The sequence below is a fragment of the Crocuta crocuta genome, unplaced genomic scaffold (assembly GCF_008692635.1).
Source record: "Crocuta crocuta isolate KB4526 unplaced genomic scaffold, BGI_CrCroc_1.0 scaffold457, whole genome shotgun sequence".
Classification (NCBI taxonomy): Eukaryota; Metazoa; Chordata; class Mammalia; order Carnivora; family Hyaenidae; genus Crocuta; species Crocuta crocuta.
Window position 1 is genome coordinate 5,860,960 of NW_027531318.1, and position 14,941 is coordinate 5,875,900.

The 14,941-nt window shown below is 48.2% G+C and overlaps 1 protein-coding gene across 2 annotated transcripts in view; it reads right to left on the reverse strand.

The window, feature by feature from the left end:
• Positions 1-214: 214 nt before the first annotated feature.
• The window catches only part of JCAD (junctional cadherin 5 associated), an 84,744-nt gene continuing 70,017 nt past the window's right edge, over positions 215-14,941 (reverse strand). Inside the window, exons 4-5 of one of the 2 annotated variants that reach the window (XM_077771786.1) lie at positions 11,108-14,829; positions 215-5,018 (exon numbers count right to left, since the gene is read on the reverse strand). In XM_077771786.1, the coding sequence (XP_077627912.1) occupies positions 4,984-5,018; positions 11,108-14,829 (3,757 nt within the window). In that variant the 3' untranslated portion in view covers positions 215-4,983. Of the gene's footprint in view, positions 5,019-11,095; positions 14,830-14,941 lie in introns of both variants that reach the window. The other variant, XM_077771785.1, reaches the window with a different exon arrangement.

The following is a 14,941-nucleotide window of genomic DNA, read 5'->3' on the forward strand; positions in this document are numbered from 1 at the left end:
ATGTGAGCGAGTCCTTGCAGGAGATATCAGAGATCCTTGAACACCCAGGAGATACTCGGTGGATACCAAAAGGTGCGGGAGCTTCTCGGGCCACCCATCCCTGTATCATGACACCATTCGAGCTGCACCCTGTTCAGCCTGCTGCTGTCCGTGGACCAGCCTTCAAGACTTCCAGGGCAGCCTTGCACCCATAGCCAAAGACAATGGACAGAGGTCCGTTCATGCAAAATGTTTATTTGGAATACGTGTACTACTGCGCAGGCCAGCCATCCTGAAAGAGCAAGTCTTTACATTGTGCAGAGATACAGGAGCTCCTGGAAGACATTCGTCTGTGCTCTGCTGGTGTTACTCATCACCCACCTCCACCCTTCATCACCTTAAGGCCTCTGGTGCTGCTGGATCTGGGTACGATGACCAGCAACGGGTGATTGGCCATTACCAGTTGTGTCTTTTCCCAGAACCCTCTCTACCTGCCTTACGATATTAATGGTGCCCAAAGAATTGATGAGCAGATACTAAGTTTCTGGGGGGGTTACAGAGCCTTGTTTTCACCAAATTTTGGAAGCTTTTTTTTTTTTTGAGATGCTTCTGCTTTGCTTTCCTGACAGGTCTCAGTGTGAGGGCTCAAATTTCAGCTGAACCAAGTGGAGAGTAATTCACTGATTTTTATAATCTGTAGGTTACTGCTTTTCTCCCTGGCTGCGACATATGGTTTTCATTTCTAATTTCTGCCATATGCTTCTCAACTTGAACTTGCTTTTGTCTCTCTCTTGCTCCGTGACAGCGAGTGTCACACATATTGGCCCTGCTAACAGGGTGGGGTAAAGGGTGTAGGAAAGCGAGGTCTTGCTCCTTCAGCTTAGCCGCAGGCCCCAGCAGGCCTGGCTTCTGTGTGGGAAAGGGGATGGGCGATCCTATGAGGAGCACTTCCTCCTCACCCCTTTCAAGGCAATGGGATGGAAAGCTGGACGATCTGGACTTGCCTTCGGGTTCAAGTTTCAGTCGCTGAGCAGAGGCCACAGAACAAGGACCTCCCTGTCTTCTGTAATAAACACAACTGTGACAGGGGCTCTCCAAAGTCAAAGCCAGGAATCTGCAGGCACTCTGCCCGCCTCTCCACACGGCTGATGAGCCCAAGGACTGTTTCAATGGGCAGCTTGCTAGACCATATCGACCTTTCTAAGAGGCCTCAATCTGAATTGTAGTCTTAAACCACCCCCCCCCCCTTTTCTTTTTTAAACAAAGCATGCAGGCTGGGGGGCCGTTTTTTAATGTTATTTTTCATCATCCCCCTCCTTCTTCTCTTGGTGGGTCCCAGAGTGGACCAACCCACACTCCTGGAAAAGGGCCTCCCACCACGCAGACTCTTAAAGGTCACTTGGAATCTGTCTCTTAAATCCTGTCCTGAGTAGCAGCTCTCCTCCTACAAACAGATGTACAGAATCTGCAGCTAAAAACAAAAGCAAAAGAAAATGCAAAAATCCCCCAGGCCTGCAAGCCCTGCCTGAGACGCTCTCCCACCCTTCGTTCCGGCCCCTAAGCACAGATGGAGCTGGGAGAAAATGGTCACTCTAAAGCTCGGATATGTAGACGGTGGGAGTTCTGCTGTGCTGGTCACTTTCCAAGAGCTGCTAACCTGACACTTCACTGTGTACTACTTAATCATTTTAAACAAAACAAAACAAAGCAAAATAGCCAAAACATACAAACACAATCTCTGGGGCGGGGAGGGGGGCGGAAGGGGGGCTGAAATGGTGGCTGAATCAGATTTTCCATCAGTCGTTTCTGCTTAGAGCTGGGAAGCAGTTGTGTCCACAGCAGATCAGCGTAGCTGTTTTTTCTCGGGAGCCCGGACCGAGCTGCCATCAGAGGAAGTCATTCCGCAGCTGCAAGAGGCGGTCAAGGTCTGGTTCCGGAGCCATCCGCATCTACACATCTGAACTCCTGTTAACAATGCTTCACCAACAGTGCCACAGAATAGAAAAAGTTCTACTTAGAATTTGCACATGGAGCCAAACCTTAACCTACGACTTCAGGCAGGAAACCAGCATCTCAGAGACTAGATAGGTTTTAAGGGACTTCTAAAGAATTCTGTGTTACAAGCAGCATGAAAAAGAATTCTGAGGACGCACTCAGGGGCTGTGTCCCTTGAGCAGGGAGTTTTCTGCGGTCTGCAGGAACGTAAGGTTGAAAAGGATAAGGAAGGTATTTGGTTTTTGATAACTTAGAAGTTGTCTTCAAAGACAGGGAACTTGAGCTGTATTACCAACATTCTTTCCTTTCTTCTGCACATCAAAAAAAAAAAAACAATAAACAAAAAACAAAAAACCACACACACACACAAATATATTTCATATGCAGTGCTTCATGTAATGTTTAGTCCAAATGGTCAAAATTAGAACTTTTAATTTTCTAAGCCCCAAACTACGAAACACTGCCAGTTAGCACATATGTGTGAGAAAAACAATGACAAACACAAAATAGAAACACTTGTTTTTTCCAGCCACAATAATAATGGAGAGTTATATACGTATGAGGAACAGTAATAACAGAATGATGATCAGCATTAAGTTCAAAATTTCTGGGAAAGCTACTTTGGATTAGATAATCCTTTACCTCAGAACAGGCAAGTTTAAAAGTCAAATTGTCAAAGTTATCCTCCTCGCCACACACCAAAGATTTATATACAGGCTGGAATCCAGAAATTAAGTTTCAAAGTATAAATATTGATAATTTCAATTATATTCAGAATGGTTTCAGAAAGATGATACAGTTTCAAATAAAAACTGGAAAAGCTCTTGCTTTGTGATATACATGGGTTACCATCATTTTTCTCTTCAGTATCCTTTTCTTTCTCTTGAGGAATAAGCTAAAATTCAATTATTTTGATTAAAAGAAGTTTTTAGATGGGATCAGCAAACTTAAGAGGAAGTCAGAGCAGAGTGAATATATATGGATATATGTATGTGCCTATATGCGTATGTATATATACACGTATACCTTCTTCCATCTGCAGTGTAAGGGGAAGAACACCCCACAGAGACCTCCATGTGGCCCCCTCAATTAGTTCTCAGGTTACTCGAGTGGTTCACCAACTGTAACAGACTAACTGACCTCTCCCCCATCAAACCTTTTCCCAGGAAGAAGTTTCAGCCACTCCTAATACAGAGCCTTGGCCCATCTCCTTCGTGGGGAAAGCAAGAGCTCATGACAACTTTTCACAAGAGCCAAAATCTGGAAGGAAGTAGTAGAAGCCTCCGGGTAATGGGTAAAGACCCAGACTACAGAGAAGTGTATTTGAAACGACTGTGCAGGACAACTTGGATTCTGTATTGTTTATTACAGTCCAAATGCATGAAGTTCTTATGAAATAAGATCAAATGGTACAGATAAAAACGGGCCAGGAGAGCCCAGTCAGAGGTGTTTTCGGGCCAATGGCAGACCACCCAACAGTTCACATTTTAGGAATTTGAAACGTCTAAAAAGAGATAAGGTGGTTTCCCAAAAAAAAAAAAAGGAGAGAGAGGGAAGGAAGGGAAGGAAGAAGGCAACAAGAACCCATTCAGGAAGCGTTTGCTAACGTGAACACCTTACTTAGAAAGGAGGGGCAGGTGCACGAAGACACATGAACTTTGTGTGCGCCACTGCGATAGTAAACACAGTGGACTGCATAGGCCTCATAATATTTCTGTACTGGTGTATATGTAATGTCTCTAGTATTCCTAAAAAAATATGCCAAGACTAATAATTAAGGATCATTCCAGATAAAAATACATATTTCATAGAGGGACAGGCGGAGGGGTGAGGAAAGTGTGGTCCTGGAGTAGATCCCCACAGACATATCAAGAGGAAACTATGGTTTTTGGTAATCCTAGAGGATATGGCAGCAAAAATAGTTGTAAGGATGTTGGCTGGTTTTAAGAAGGTTATACTCAAATATACCCTTACAGCTACATTTGCAAAAGTATCTTTGTGAAAAGTTTCTTAACCCTGTAAAATGTCTATACTGACATCTCTAAGATAAAAGAAAAGTGGCTGAGGTGGGGATGGGGAAAGGACGTGTGCTTTAAAGCAAAACATGAGCCCCTTCTGTGGCTCCTCTCACACAAACGGATACAGACTCTTAAATAAAATAATACTTCCTTAAAAATCTGCCACCTCACGACTGTTTACATCATAGAAAAATAGCATTTTTGTAAAAAGAAATATAGTTACTTTGTTAAAATGGTCTATTTCAAACCAGCAGTTATTTTTCATATAAAGGATTTCTAAACATCCACACAGAACATAAAAATAGACAGTGCAGAGTGCAAAGCAGACAGTGGCATGTTTGCGAATGATCCAAGTATTTCATTGCCAGATAAATAATACTCTTGAGTACATTATGGTACAAGTTTTAATCTTTTAGGAACTTAAAAGCTATTGCTCTTACCCTCTGATGGCAAGTTACTTATAAATAGAGTGACTTGCAGCAGCAGAAGGCCAAACTGATTAGAAACGGGTCATATATATTCATCACGTTTCCCCTCAACTCAAAGTGCCAGTACGCTGGGCAACTGGCCCACGTCCCAAACTCCTTAACACAAGCACAGACCACAGGCCATGGACATGCAAAGGGGAATTTGTGAAATTCACAGTCCTTTTAAAATCATTCATGTTTGAATTTTCACATCGAACCAGATTAACACCAAACTATTTACCAGCTTGGCTACATCCATCACGAAAGAGACTTTATGTGACTCTTTTCTAAATTTAGGCATTCACTCTTCATATTATAAAAACAGATGGTTTCAATGGACTAATGCTTTATTTCCACAAACTGATTCTGTAGGAACGATGAGGTTCTCGGTGGCAGTGGTAAAGGACGTCACAGTACACAAAGAGCCAGCAGTCTCCGGCTTGCACATGTGCAAGTCGAGCTGACAGGCTAAATGAGAGAACACTCAGTAAACTCTGGTGATCCCGCGCTAAACCGGCATCTCCTCACACCCTCTCCACTCTGCTAGGGTCATAGGAATCTGTAAAAAAGAAAAAAAAAACAAAAAGAAAACAAAAAGAAAAAAGAAAAAAATAAGTAGTATATTCAATTCGTGTGTTTTTGGTTTAATTCTCAGACCATAAATAAGTATGTTAAGGGAGCGAACTCCACAAGTGTAGAGCTAATGCTTAAACATTTAAACAATATTATTTTCACTGAGAAGTAAAAAACTATCATCAAAAGGCTGTTTTGGGGCACCTGGGTGGCTCACTGTTGCGCATCAGACTCTTGATTTCAGCTGAGGTCATGTTCCCAGGGCTGGGCTCCATGCTGAGTGTGGAGCCTGCCTGGGATTCTCAATCTCATTCTCTCTCTCTCTCTCTCTCTCTCTCTCTCTGCCCCTTTCCCCAGCTAGTGCACTTTCTCTAAAATGAAAAAGTTAAAAAATTCTTAAAAAGTCTATTTTAAAAGGACATGTATGATCACTGCACCTAATCATAGGTGGAAAAATGTCAGCTGCTTAATTTCTGATAATCCTTTCCTGTTGTTGTCCATAGAGGAACAACATTAACTTTATTTTTTTATTTTTTTTTTTTTAATGTTTTATTTATTTCTAGGAGAGAGAGAGAGACAGCGTGAGCAGGGGAGGGTCAGAGAGAGGGAGTCACAGACCGAAACAGGCTCCAGGCTCTGAGCCGGCAGTCAGCACAGAGCCCGACGCGGGGCTCGAACCCACGAACCGTGAGATCATGACCTGAGTGAAAGTCGGACGCTTAACCGACTAAGCCACCCAGGCACCCCAACATTAACTTTAAACACAACACGGAAACCAGCAATGGCATGCTGGTTTTTTGTTTGTTTGTCTTTGTAAATTACAACTCCAGTGATATCCAAGGATTTTTTTTTTTTTGTAAATTACAACTCCAATGAAATCTTGCTTTTAAAAAATGTATCTTTGTGATAGATTGAGGGCCTTGAAATCCTGACGGCTTGGCCAGCAATGAGAGGCCTCCTGTCTCCAGCCACCATCAGCCAACAGACAGGCCAAGGCCCGGACGCATGCCTGCTGGTACACTCTTCTAGGCCTTTCCCACGCACAGGGGTGTGTGAGCCTGGGCCACCACACAGTCCCGTTCCACAGCCCACAACTGGAAAATCCCAACCTGGGCCCAAGTGAGCTGGGTTGCCAAAATGGGACACCATAAAAGAACAACGGTCTGAAGCTGCCGTTAGTGATTTTAATCTGACCGCCTTGGGATTCACAGATCTCTGGGACCCACGTAAGCCCCAAAACCACACGTGTGCCTCCTATAGTCAGAATTTCCTGCCACAGAAGCTCAAAGGTATCCTGACTTTTTAAGAGAACACTTAAGAAATCTAGAAGGATTGCTGCAGCAGAACAATCTCTTCTCAAACCTGTCTGGACACTGTACATCAGAGGCCACACACACCCTAATTTTCCTAGCAGCAGAATGTGCTGCCACGTCTCCTCACACCTTCTCGGCATTGCCACCATATGTTTACCACACACACTACAACCGTGACAGCTAAGACCGTGTCTACGATGCTTTGTGCCCGACACTGTAAACCAGATAGGACACAGCGCCTGTGTTTAGGAAAAGCAGGCTGCTGGCTCCTCAGACATGATTTACCGCACCACCTGGCTGAAAGCAGGTGGAGTTCAGGTGGGTCGGCTGCCTTCTCATATTTTACACTTGACGACGCCTAACATGATGACACAGGATGTGAACAGCTGAGCGCTACATTTTTGTGCCCAATCAGCTTCATTGTGTGCTATTCTGAGTGGGGAGCCTCGCTGAGCAAAAATGTCTTCTTCTCCATTGAGAATGAGGGGGGCAGTCACTAACGGATGACATGGCGGGAAGGGCACACTTTCAGCAGGTGACAGGCCAGAAGGAGGTTGAGCATCCACTGAGCCTTGAGTTACACAGACAGTGGGCACTGATTGGCTCACCTTGGGCCAGGTACCGGGAGACACCTCCACAGACCATGCCTGTGCCCCTGAGCCCCACTGTTGAAGCTAAAGGCCCAGAGCCAGGGGCCTAGGGATAGAACTCTGTAGAACAATGGCCTCCTTCTTCAGATCATGGAGCATGTAGGTCCAAGAAAAATACAATGTGAGCCACATAACACTACTTATAATTTTCTAGAAGCTGTGTTAAAGCAAATGAAACAGGTGAAATTAATTTTAATAATACATCATGTCACCAAATATATCAAAAATACTATCATTTCAACAGGTAATCAACATACAAATTATTGAGAAATTTAAAACTCTTTTATATACTATCTTTGAACTCTGGTATGTATTTTATACAGACAGCACTTCTCAGTTTGGATGACCCACATTTCAAATGCTCAAGGACCCACATGTAACAAGGAGCTGCTGTCCCAGCCAGCACAGGCCTAGAAGACAGGGAGGGTACTCTGAGTAGTTAGAATCCTGGCTCTGGAGGGCAAGATTTCAACTCACTAAGGCCCATCCTTTGTGGGTATTTTGTGCATTCACACCCTCGAGGGCTACTGCCCTTGAGGTTGTGCTGAGATCCAGCCTGCCTACAGACTGCACCTTCACACCCTCCAAGGCTGCTCTCATCTTGTTCCCTCCCACGCTCATATGGATGGAGGCCGATGGAGCCAGCAGGTTCTCAGCACTACCAGCACCTGGGATTGGAATTGGCACACGATCTATTCAGCAGAGATGGAACTCTGTCCCCCGAGTTAGTTTTGAGGTGCTGACTTCCTGGCCAGAGCCCCAAAGGCCACTAAATGATGTGAGGTGAAAGGGCTGTCTTTCAGCTGCAGGGAAGATACTTGATGATACAACAGGTGCTACACAGCAACACAGATAATGAAGTTCGAGAAAGGCATGTGCATGTGTGTATGCTGGCGGAGCTGTGAGGGGAGGTTACAGATACCCACGGTGTAATCTTATTTTAAAATTCCAGAACAAAATCTGAATCTAAGCGGGCTGGGAATTCGGGGGGAGTGAAGTGGTTCCTGCACACTGGGCTGACGGGAGAAGGGCAGAAGTGGGGGTAGGGAGATGATGGTTCTTGTGCGTAAAATGATAAAATGTATCAAAAGGAAAATGAAGTCCAGAAATTCATCTGGGAAAAAGCAGTAAGGCTTTACTCTAACTTGTAAAATAACAAGTAGAAAAGTTACCATGTATCAAAGTTTGGCCACCTCAATCATATGACCCACATTCCTCTCAAAACGGTTGATTCTGAGTAGTCCTGATGACCATCACATGAAGGGCTGACAGAAGTTCACCTGAGCCCCTGTGTGTCTATGAAATCGTCCCTCGGAGTGTCCTGCTATGCAACGGCTTAAAAGTGCCCAGGTAGCTGTGTGGCATCATGAGTATCTCTCTGCCTTTGGATTTTGGGTCATTTTATTATTTATTAACAAATGTATCAGAAGGAGAGGAGAAAAAAATGCTACTTGTTAGTAACTATGGTGGTTAAAAAAAATAAGGTCAGGGAAAAGATGTTTTAAGTGGCTAGCTAACATTAAAATTGGCATGATCTACATGTTTTCAGATACCTGTCCAACCCCATTCACATGCCAACGGATCATGCTAAAAATTGAGGGGGTGCTTGACTGAACGAAAACTTCTGTGTTACAAAATACTCCTCAAAATATAGAGGCATAGAAATCTTTACACACTGGTGTTTTATTGTAGCAGGATTTGTCTTATTTTATTTTTTAATTAACTAATTAATTTATTTTTGAGAGAGAGAGGGAGAGCGTGAGCAAGGGAGGGTCAGAGAGAGGGGGAGTCACAGAATCCAAAGACAGGCTCCAGACTCTGAGCTAGCTGTCAGCACAGAGCCCGATGTAGGGCTCGAACCCACGAACTGTGAGATCATGACTTGAGCCGAAGTCGGATGCTTAACTGACTAGGCTACCCAGGCGCCCCTTATTTTATTTTTTTAAAAGTATTTATTTATTTTGAGAAAGAGAGAAAGAACATATGAACAGAGAAGGAGCAGAGAGAGACAGGGAAAGAGAGAATACCAAGCAGGCTCCAGGCTGTCAGTGCAGAGCCTGATATGGGGCTCGATCTCATGAACCATGAAATGACCTGAGCTGAAATCAAGAGTCAGACTCTTAACCAAATAAGCCACCCAGGCGCCCTGGATTTGTCTTATTTTAAAATTCTCAGGATAAGATAGGACTGATGAAATTCATTGTAACTCCTACTTAAAAGCAAGTGGGCATATTTGGGGAGGGGGCGGGCCTAAGAGAGGAGGAGGAGCCTAATAGATCCCAACAGCTTAAAAAATGGGCCGCGTAACACTTTTCCTACCATTATGGCAACACTTCCACATCCCAGTGTTCTTTCTCGGCAAAGACCGACTCTGTCAAGTCATATGATCCAACAGGGCCCTGACACATGGCTTGTTTCAATAATGTATTTGGTAAAAAGCACCGAACAACACCATCTAAAGCTCCTAAGAATCATACTGCAATTGTGGAAAAAATTTTAAAGTGCCAAGTAGACATTTCTTGGAACAAAAGTTCTGGAATTTTCTAGTTGAAACAAGTGACCTTGTCCATTGACTTTTATTTTTTTTATTTATTTCTGAGAGAGAGAGAGAGACAGACCAACAGACCGACAGACAGACAGCGTGAGCAGGAGAGGGTCAGAGAGAGAGGGAGACACAGAATCCGAAACAGGCTCCCGGCTCTGAGCTGGCTGTCAGCACAGAGCCTGACGCGGGGCTCGAACCCATGAACCATGAGATCATGACCTGAGCCAAAGTCAGACACTTAACCAACTGAGCCACCCAGGCGCCGGTCCATTAACTTTTAAGTCCTTGGATTTCACAGTAGGAAGAAGAGAAAGAGGCTGTGAAGTAAGCCTAGAGGGCGGGGCTCCAGAGGTGGGCCAGGGGCCAGGGTCCCTGCTTTCCTACACACAAGAGAACGCATTGGCCTCATGGTGAAAAGGTCTGAATGATTCATGGTCCCTTCTGTCTGTGGTTGCATGTGGGGCTTCTGGCATGTACAACTCTTCTTTGAATCAGTTCTAGGATATATAATTGATAATTCCCCAGTCCCTGAAGAAAATGCCAGAAACAGAGATGCCTGTGTCAGAGCTGAGGCTGAGACTGTGTTTCGGGAAAATCCATGTTGCTACCACTGGGAACCCGCTTGTGGTCTGAACCAGAGCAGCTCTGAAGCTGTGAAGGGGACAGAAGAGAGAGAGGGCCCAGAGGTGTGCCGGGCTCTGCTGCCAAAGCTCTCTGTCCTGCTCTCTGTCCCGGGCATTACTGCTCAGACCACAGGGGGCGTTATGGGATGCAGCTGGTGGGTGAACTTTTTTTTTTTAATATTTACTTGAGAGAGAGTGTGAAAGGGGTTAGAGTAGAGACAGAGGGAGACAGAGAATCCAAAGTGGTCTCTGTGCTGACAGCTCAAACTGTGGGGCTCAAACCCATGAACCGTGAGATCATCATGTGAGCTGAAGCAGGATGCTTAACCAACTGAGCCACCTAGGCACCCCTGGTGGGTGAACTTGTTAGGGTGCTGAAAAAGTGCAAACTGCTCCTTTTGTTTGCTAAACCTTTTAAAAATTTCATAAACAGTGAGGTAGCAAAAACATAAAATGAGGGACAAAGGATTTTGGAAAGTGCAACGTAAGACACAGCGTCCTGGGCTGGTCAGTTTAGTTAATCACATGGTTAGGTCAGTAAAGAGCATGCAGGTGATCTGGGGGAGCACTTGTTTCAGGGGAGAATGCAGAGAACACGCACTGTTGCCCCCTACAGGATCCATCACAGTGTGGCACCGCAGCTTGAATACTTCACTGATTTACATCTTCACCGTAAAGGGCCCAAAATACGTTTATATGGTAATAAGCTTATCGTTTGCGTAAGTAATTTCTGTAAAGATGTAACCATTTAAGATACACTATAGGATCTTGATTTTTAAAAAAAGATTTTTGATAATTCTCTGGAAAAGGGAGAATCTTTTGGTGCAACAATGCACAGTATCAGCTTTACCAATGCAGGACCATCGTTATCCACCAGCCCGGTGTTAACGCTCTCAGAGTGCCACACTAATACTCGGCACCCGCCTGCTCACCTGGCTCCTCACCTGGGCACCAGAAGCCCGGATGGACGGTCTTCTCCCTGTGCGCTGTTGGATGCCCATCTTCTTCCGGCGAGAGGGCGTCCTTGGAGACCACGAGCGAAAGCCCAGCCTTCTGCACCAGCTCCCCGGCATTCAGAGACACCAGGCCTCCAGGCTGCACCCCAGAGCCCCTCTCGGCCTTCAGCTCCTCGGCCTCCTCCATGGAGTCAGCGCTCCGGGAGGTCAGGAGCCTCATCCGGGACACAGAGCTCACCTCCTTCATCCTCATCAAGCGGCCGGGGTCTGCTCTCCTTGGGGGCGAAGCCAGCTTCTCTTGTAAACTTTCAATCACTTTGGAAGTGCTTCTAAGCCTCTTTTCTGAGCCTGACGTATTTGGGGTCCTTTCTATAAAATGGAAGAGAGTGGACCTGAAGGGTGGTTTTGTCCCCGTGTCCTTGGGATCGAAGGACCTGGACTCCTCGGGACTGTGCTGAGGCTCGGGGCTGGTGGCCTTGCAGGGGACAGTCCCGTCCACACCTGAGTGCTCAGCAGCTGGGGCAGCGCGACGGGAACTGTCCCTTTCCCCTACAAAGAGAGGGCTTTCGGTCCAGCCGCACTTTCTCCTGCCATAAAAGGCGTCCGCAGGCGCCGCGGGCTCATCCGGCTGTGAGCTGGACACAGGCTCTGCCCTGGGGGCCTCCGGCCCGCGGCCACTTCTGTCCGGCTCGGGGTGCTGGTCCTGTCCCGTCCTCCGGGCGCCTGGCAGCAGGGACTCCACGGCCACCTCAATGCCCAGGATCCTCGCAGCCCTTGCCTGAAGGGACTCATTCGGCGGGATTTCTGCTGCCCTCGCTTCACCCGAAGACGCACCTAACTCACTGGCACTCTGCTCCTGTGCCGGCGTCAGCCCCACAGACCTCAAGTCCGGCGCTGACAGCCCTCGGGGCTTGCCGGCAAGCGAGAGCAGGACCGGCGGGCTCCTCCCCTCCTCACCGCCAGCCTTCCGAGGCGTTGCTGGGCTCAGCTCGGCAGAAACAGTAACAGCGGGCAGTTCCTGGCTGCCGGGGGGCTGCCTCAGTGCGGCCAGATCGGACGAGGGCACTGGCTTTGTGGCACCTGACCTAGAGGCCGTCACTCTCTTCACAAGACCTGGGCTGACTGCTGGCTTGTTCACTGTGCGCTCAACCTCCTGGTTCCCCTTGTCTGAGATCAGGCCTCTGTGCCCCGATCTGCCTCCTTCCACCTCTGCAGGGCCCGGGCACTGAGCATGTGCACCAGGCTGGCCAGGCTTTGGCCCCTCGCTCCAGCTTTCAGACTTACTCTGGACTCTTCCCGGCCTGGCCATGGGCTCCTCGACCCTCCATGCCTGGCTGTGTCCACCAAAGTCCCAGTTCCTGCCCGTGGCCTCAGCACGGCCTTCGGGCTGCCAGTCTGTGTCACTGTCCTCGCTGCTGCTGTCGCTGCCACTATGACTGCTTTCTTCCTCTTCCTGAAGCTCCTTGTTAAAACTCTCTAGCTGGCTAATCAAATCCCAGGGACGGCGGCTCACTGGCTTCAAAAGAAACTGACCAAACAGCTGTTTGCTGTTGCACGGGCCGGTGGTCTCCCCCTTCACCACATCGCCCCGGGGCACGGGGCTGCCTCCGCGGCCACGGCCGTCCGTGCAGGCCTGACTGGGCCCTGCTTTTGAAACAGGTGCCTGGTTTACACAGGAGGAAGTCCTTGAGAAAGCACTGTTGCTGGAGGGGCTGAGGGACATTTGACCTTTGAGGTGATGAGCATTTGGCCTCTGGTTTTGGTCACTGGGAGCTAACCCCATGGGTACGCGAGCCTCAGGGACAAGAGGGTCTGAATATTTTGGAGTCAGCACTGCTTTTGGTGAGGCTCCCGGCTTCGCACCAGGGAGGGGTGGCGCGCTTCTGGATTCCTCTGCAAAAGCAGTTTGTGTTTGCTGATCTCTGTACTGGTGCCCTGGCCACGAGCCAGAGTACTTGAGCTCTCGATGCTGTGCAGGATGAATGAATCTGAGGTCATTTGTTTGTTTGCCTTCTTCTGGTTCCCCCAGATCTTGTTTCTGGAACTCTGTTCTCCCAACCATGCTTCCTGTGAGCGCCTGCAGCTCCAGGTCGGTGGAAGACATGCTCAGCAGACTTTGTTCTTGCAAAGCTGTGCTCTTATCAAGCCCATTCTTTTTATCAGTGCCCTGTTTTAAGTCATTGTTGTTCGTATCTGTATCTGGCAGATGTGATTCTGATTTAACTGGGATGGAAACCAAACAAAATATCGTCTCGTTCCTTTTCTTCTTTGAACTTTTCTTGGTCCGCATCCCAGTTTCGAACTTCTTGAGCTTGGTTCGAGTTTCACAGGTGCCCTCACCCTGCGGGCTTGGGGAGGAGACGAGGCCTTCTGCGTGTCCACCCTGGCCGCCACCCATGGCAGGCCACTGTCCCCCCACGGCACTGTGGGCTCCTTGGTCAGGAACGCCATTTTCTGCATCCCTGGGGAGCTGGCCCCACAGCCACCAGGGACTGGGATCGGCAGTAGCAGAGCTGCTCACACCGCCTGGCGGGGTTCTCACACTCTGTGGGCTCAAAACAGCGCCATCTTGTTGAATGTTTCCGTGGGCGGATGCCGGGGCAGTGCTGGGACCAGAGTTGTAGGACTTCTCATTGGCCATTGTTTCTCGGCAGAGACCCTGGGGGTGGGCCAGTTTAAAATGCCGGATCCGCGGGTCGTCAAAGGGAATATACAGAACAGAGCCGTCACATGCGGTGGTTGGCCGGGGCTGCTGAGGGACCCCGCGAGAGCAGTGTGGGCCTGCACCATACTCATTCCCAGTGTCCAGGGGGCCAGCCAGCTCCATCAGATGCTGCTGTTGATGGGGACCACCACACACAGGCCCGGGCACTGCGTCCTCCAGGTAGGGGTTTGTGATGTGCTGGGGCGGCGACCTATATGATGGCGGAGGCACATACACTGGAGGCTCCAAACCGGAGTCAGGCGTGCACAGCTCCAGCCTGGGCTCGCTGGATTTGGTCAAGTAGGAGACACACAAGTCCGCCTGCCGACTGTCCAGAGAGTCGCTGTTCTCCACGCCTGCCCTGGGGTTTTGGTGGGAGTCGTAAGATGGAGGCTTGAGGGGTCTCCCGAATTTAGGCCGGGGGAAAGGGATCGAGGAGCCACCCTTCTCAGGGTTCCTTTTGGAATCCAAATTGGGTGCACAATTTGGGGGATAAAATGGCATTTTAGGAACACCTGGAAAATGTCCATCATTGAATGGAATGGGAATTTCCATGCAACTCAGGCTCTCAGGGGAAAGAACCCTGGGTAACGACTGGGATTTCTCTTTGCTTTGGGAATTCAACACATGTTCTCCTTGCACAAATGGGTACAGATCTTGAAACAGCTTCTCCCCATCGCCATCAGACATCTGCCTCCCTAATTTCCTGGGCTGGTTCCAGCTCTCCGGGCCTATATGCTGCCACTTGGCAGGTCCTGCCATGCTCAGCTCTTCTTCCCAAACTGCCTTCTTCATCACGTTCTCTGTCCTTCCGCCAACTTCCCATGGGCCCTCCCTCATGTGAACGGGTAGACTGTGGGCTTGGGCCATTCCTCTGACCTCCGGGTCTTCTCGGGCCCTTGGCCCCAGCAAGCCACCGACCTCCTGTCCTCTTCTTCTCCAGTAGGCGTGGTCGCGGGCGCTCTGGGGCTGAGAGGTCCACCTCAGCACTGGCTGGTGATAAAACCTACGGAACAGAGAGGCGTGGAAGTTATACCAGCAACACATGGAAGAAACATGGATGTCTCTGCTTCTGAGTCAAACTCGGGTCAGGACTTCTGAAAAACATATTCCTAACC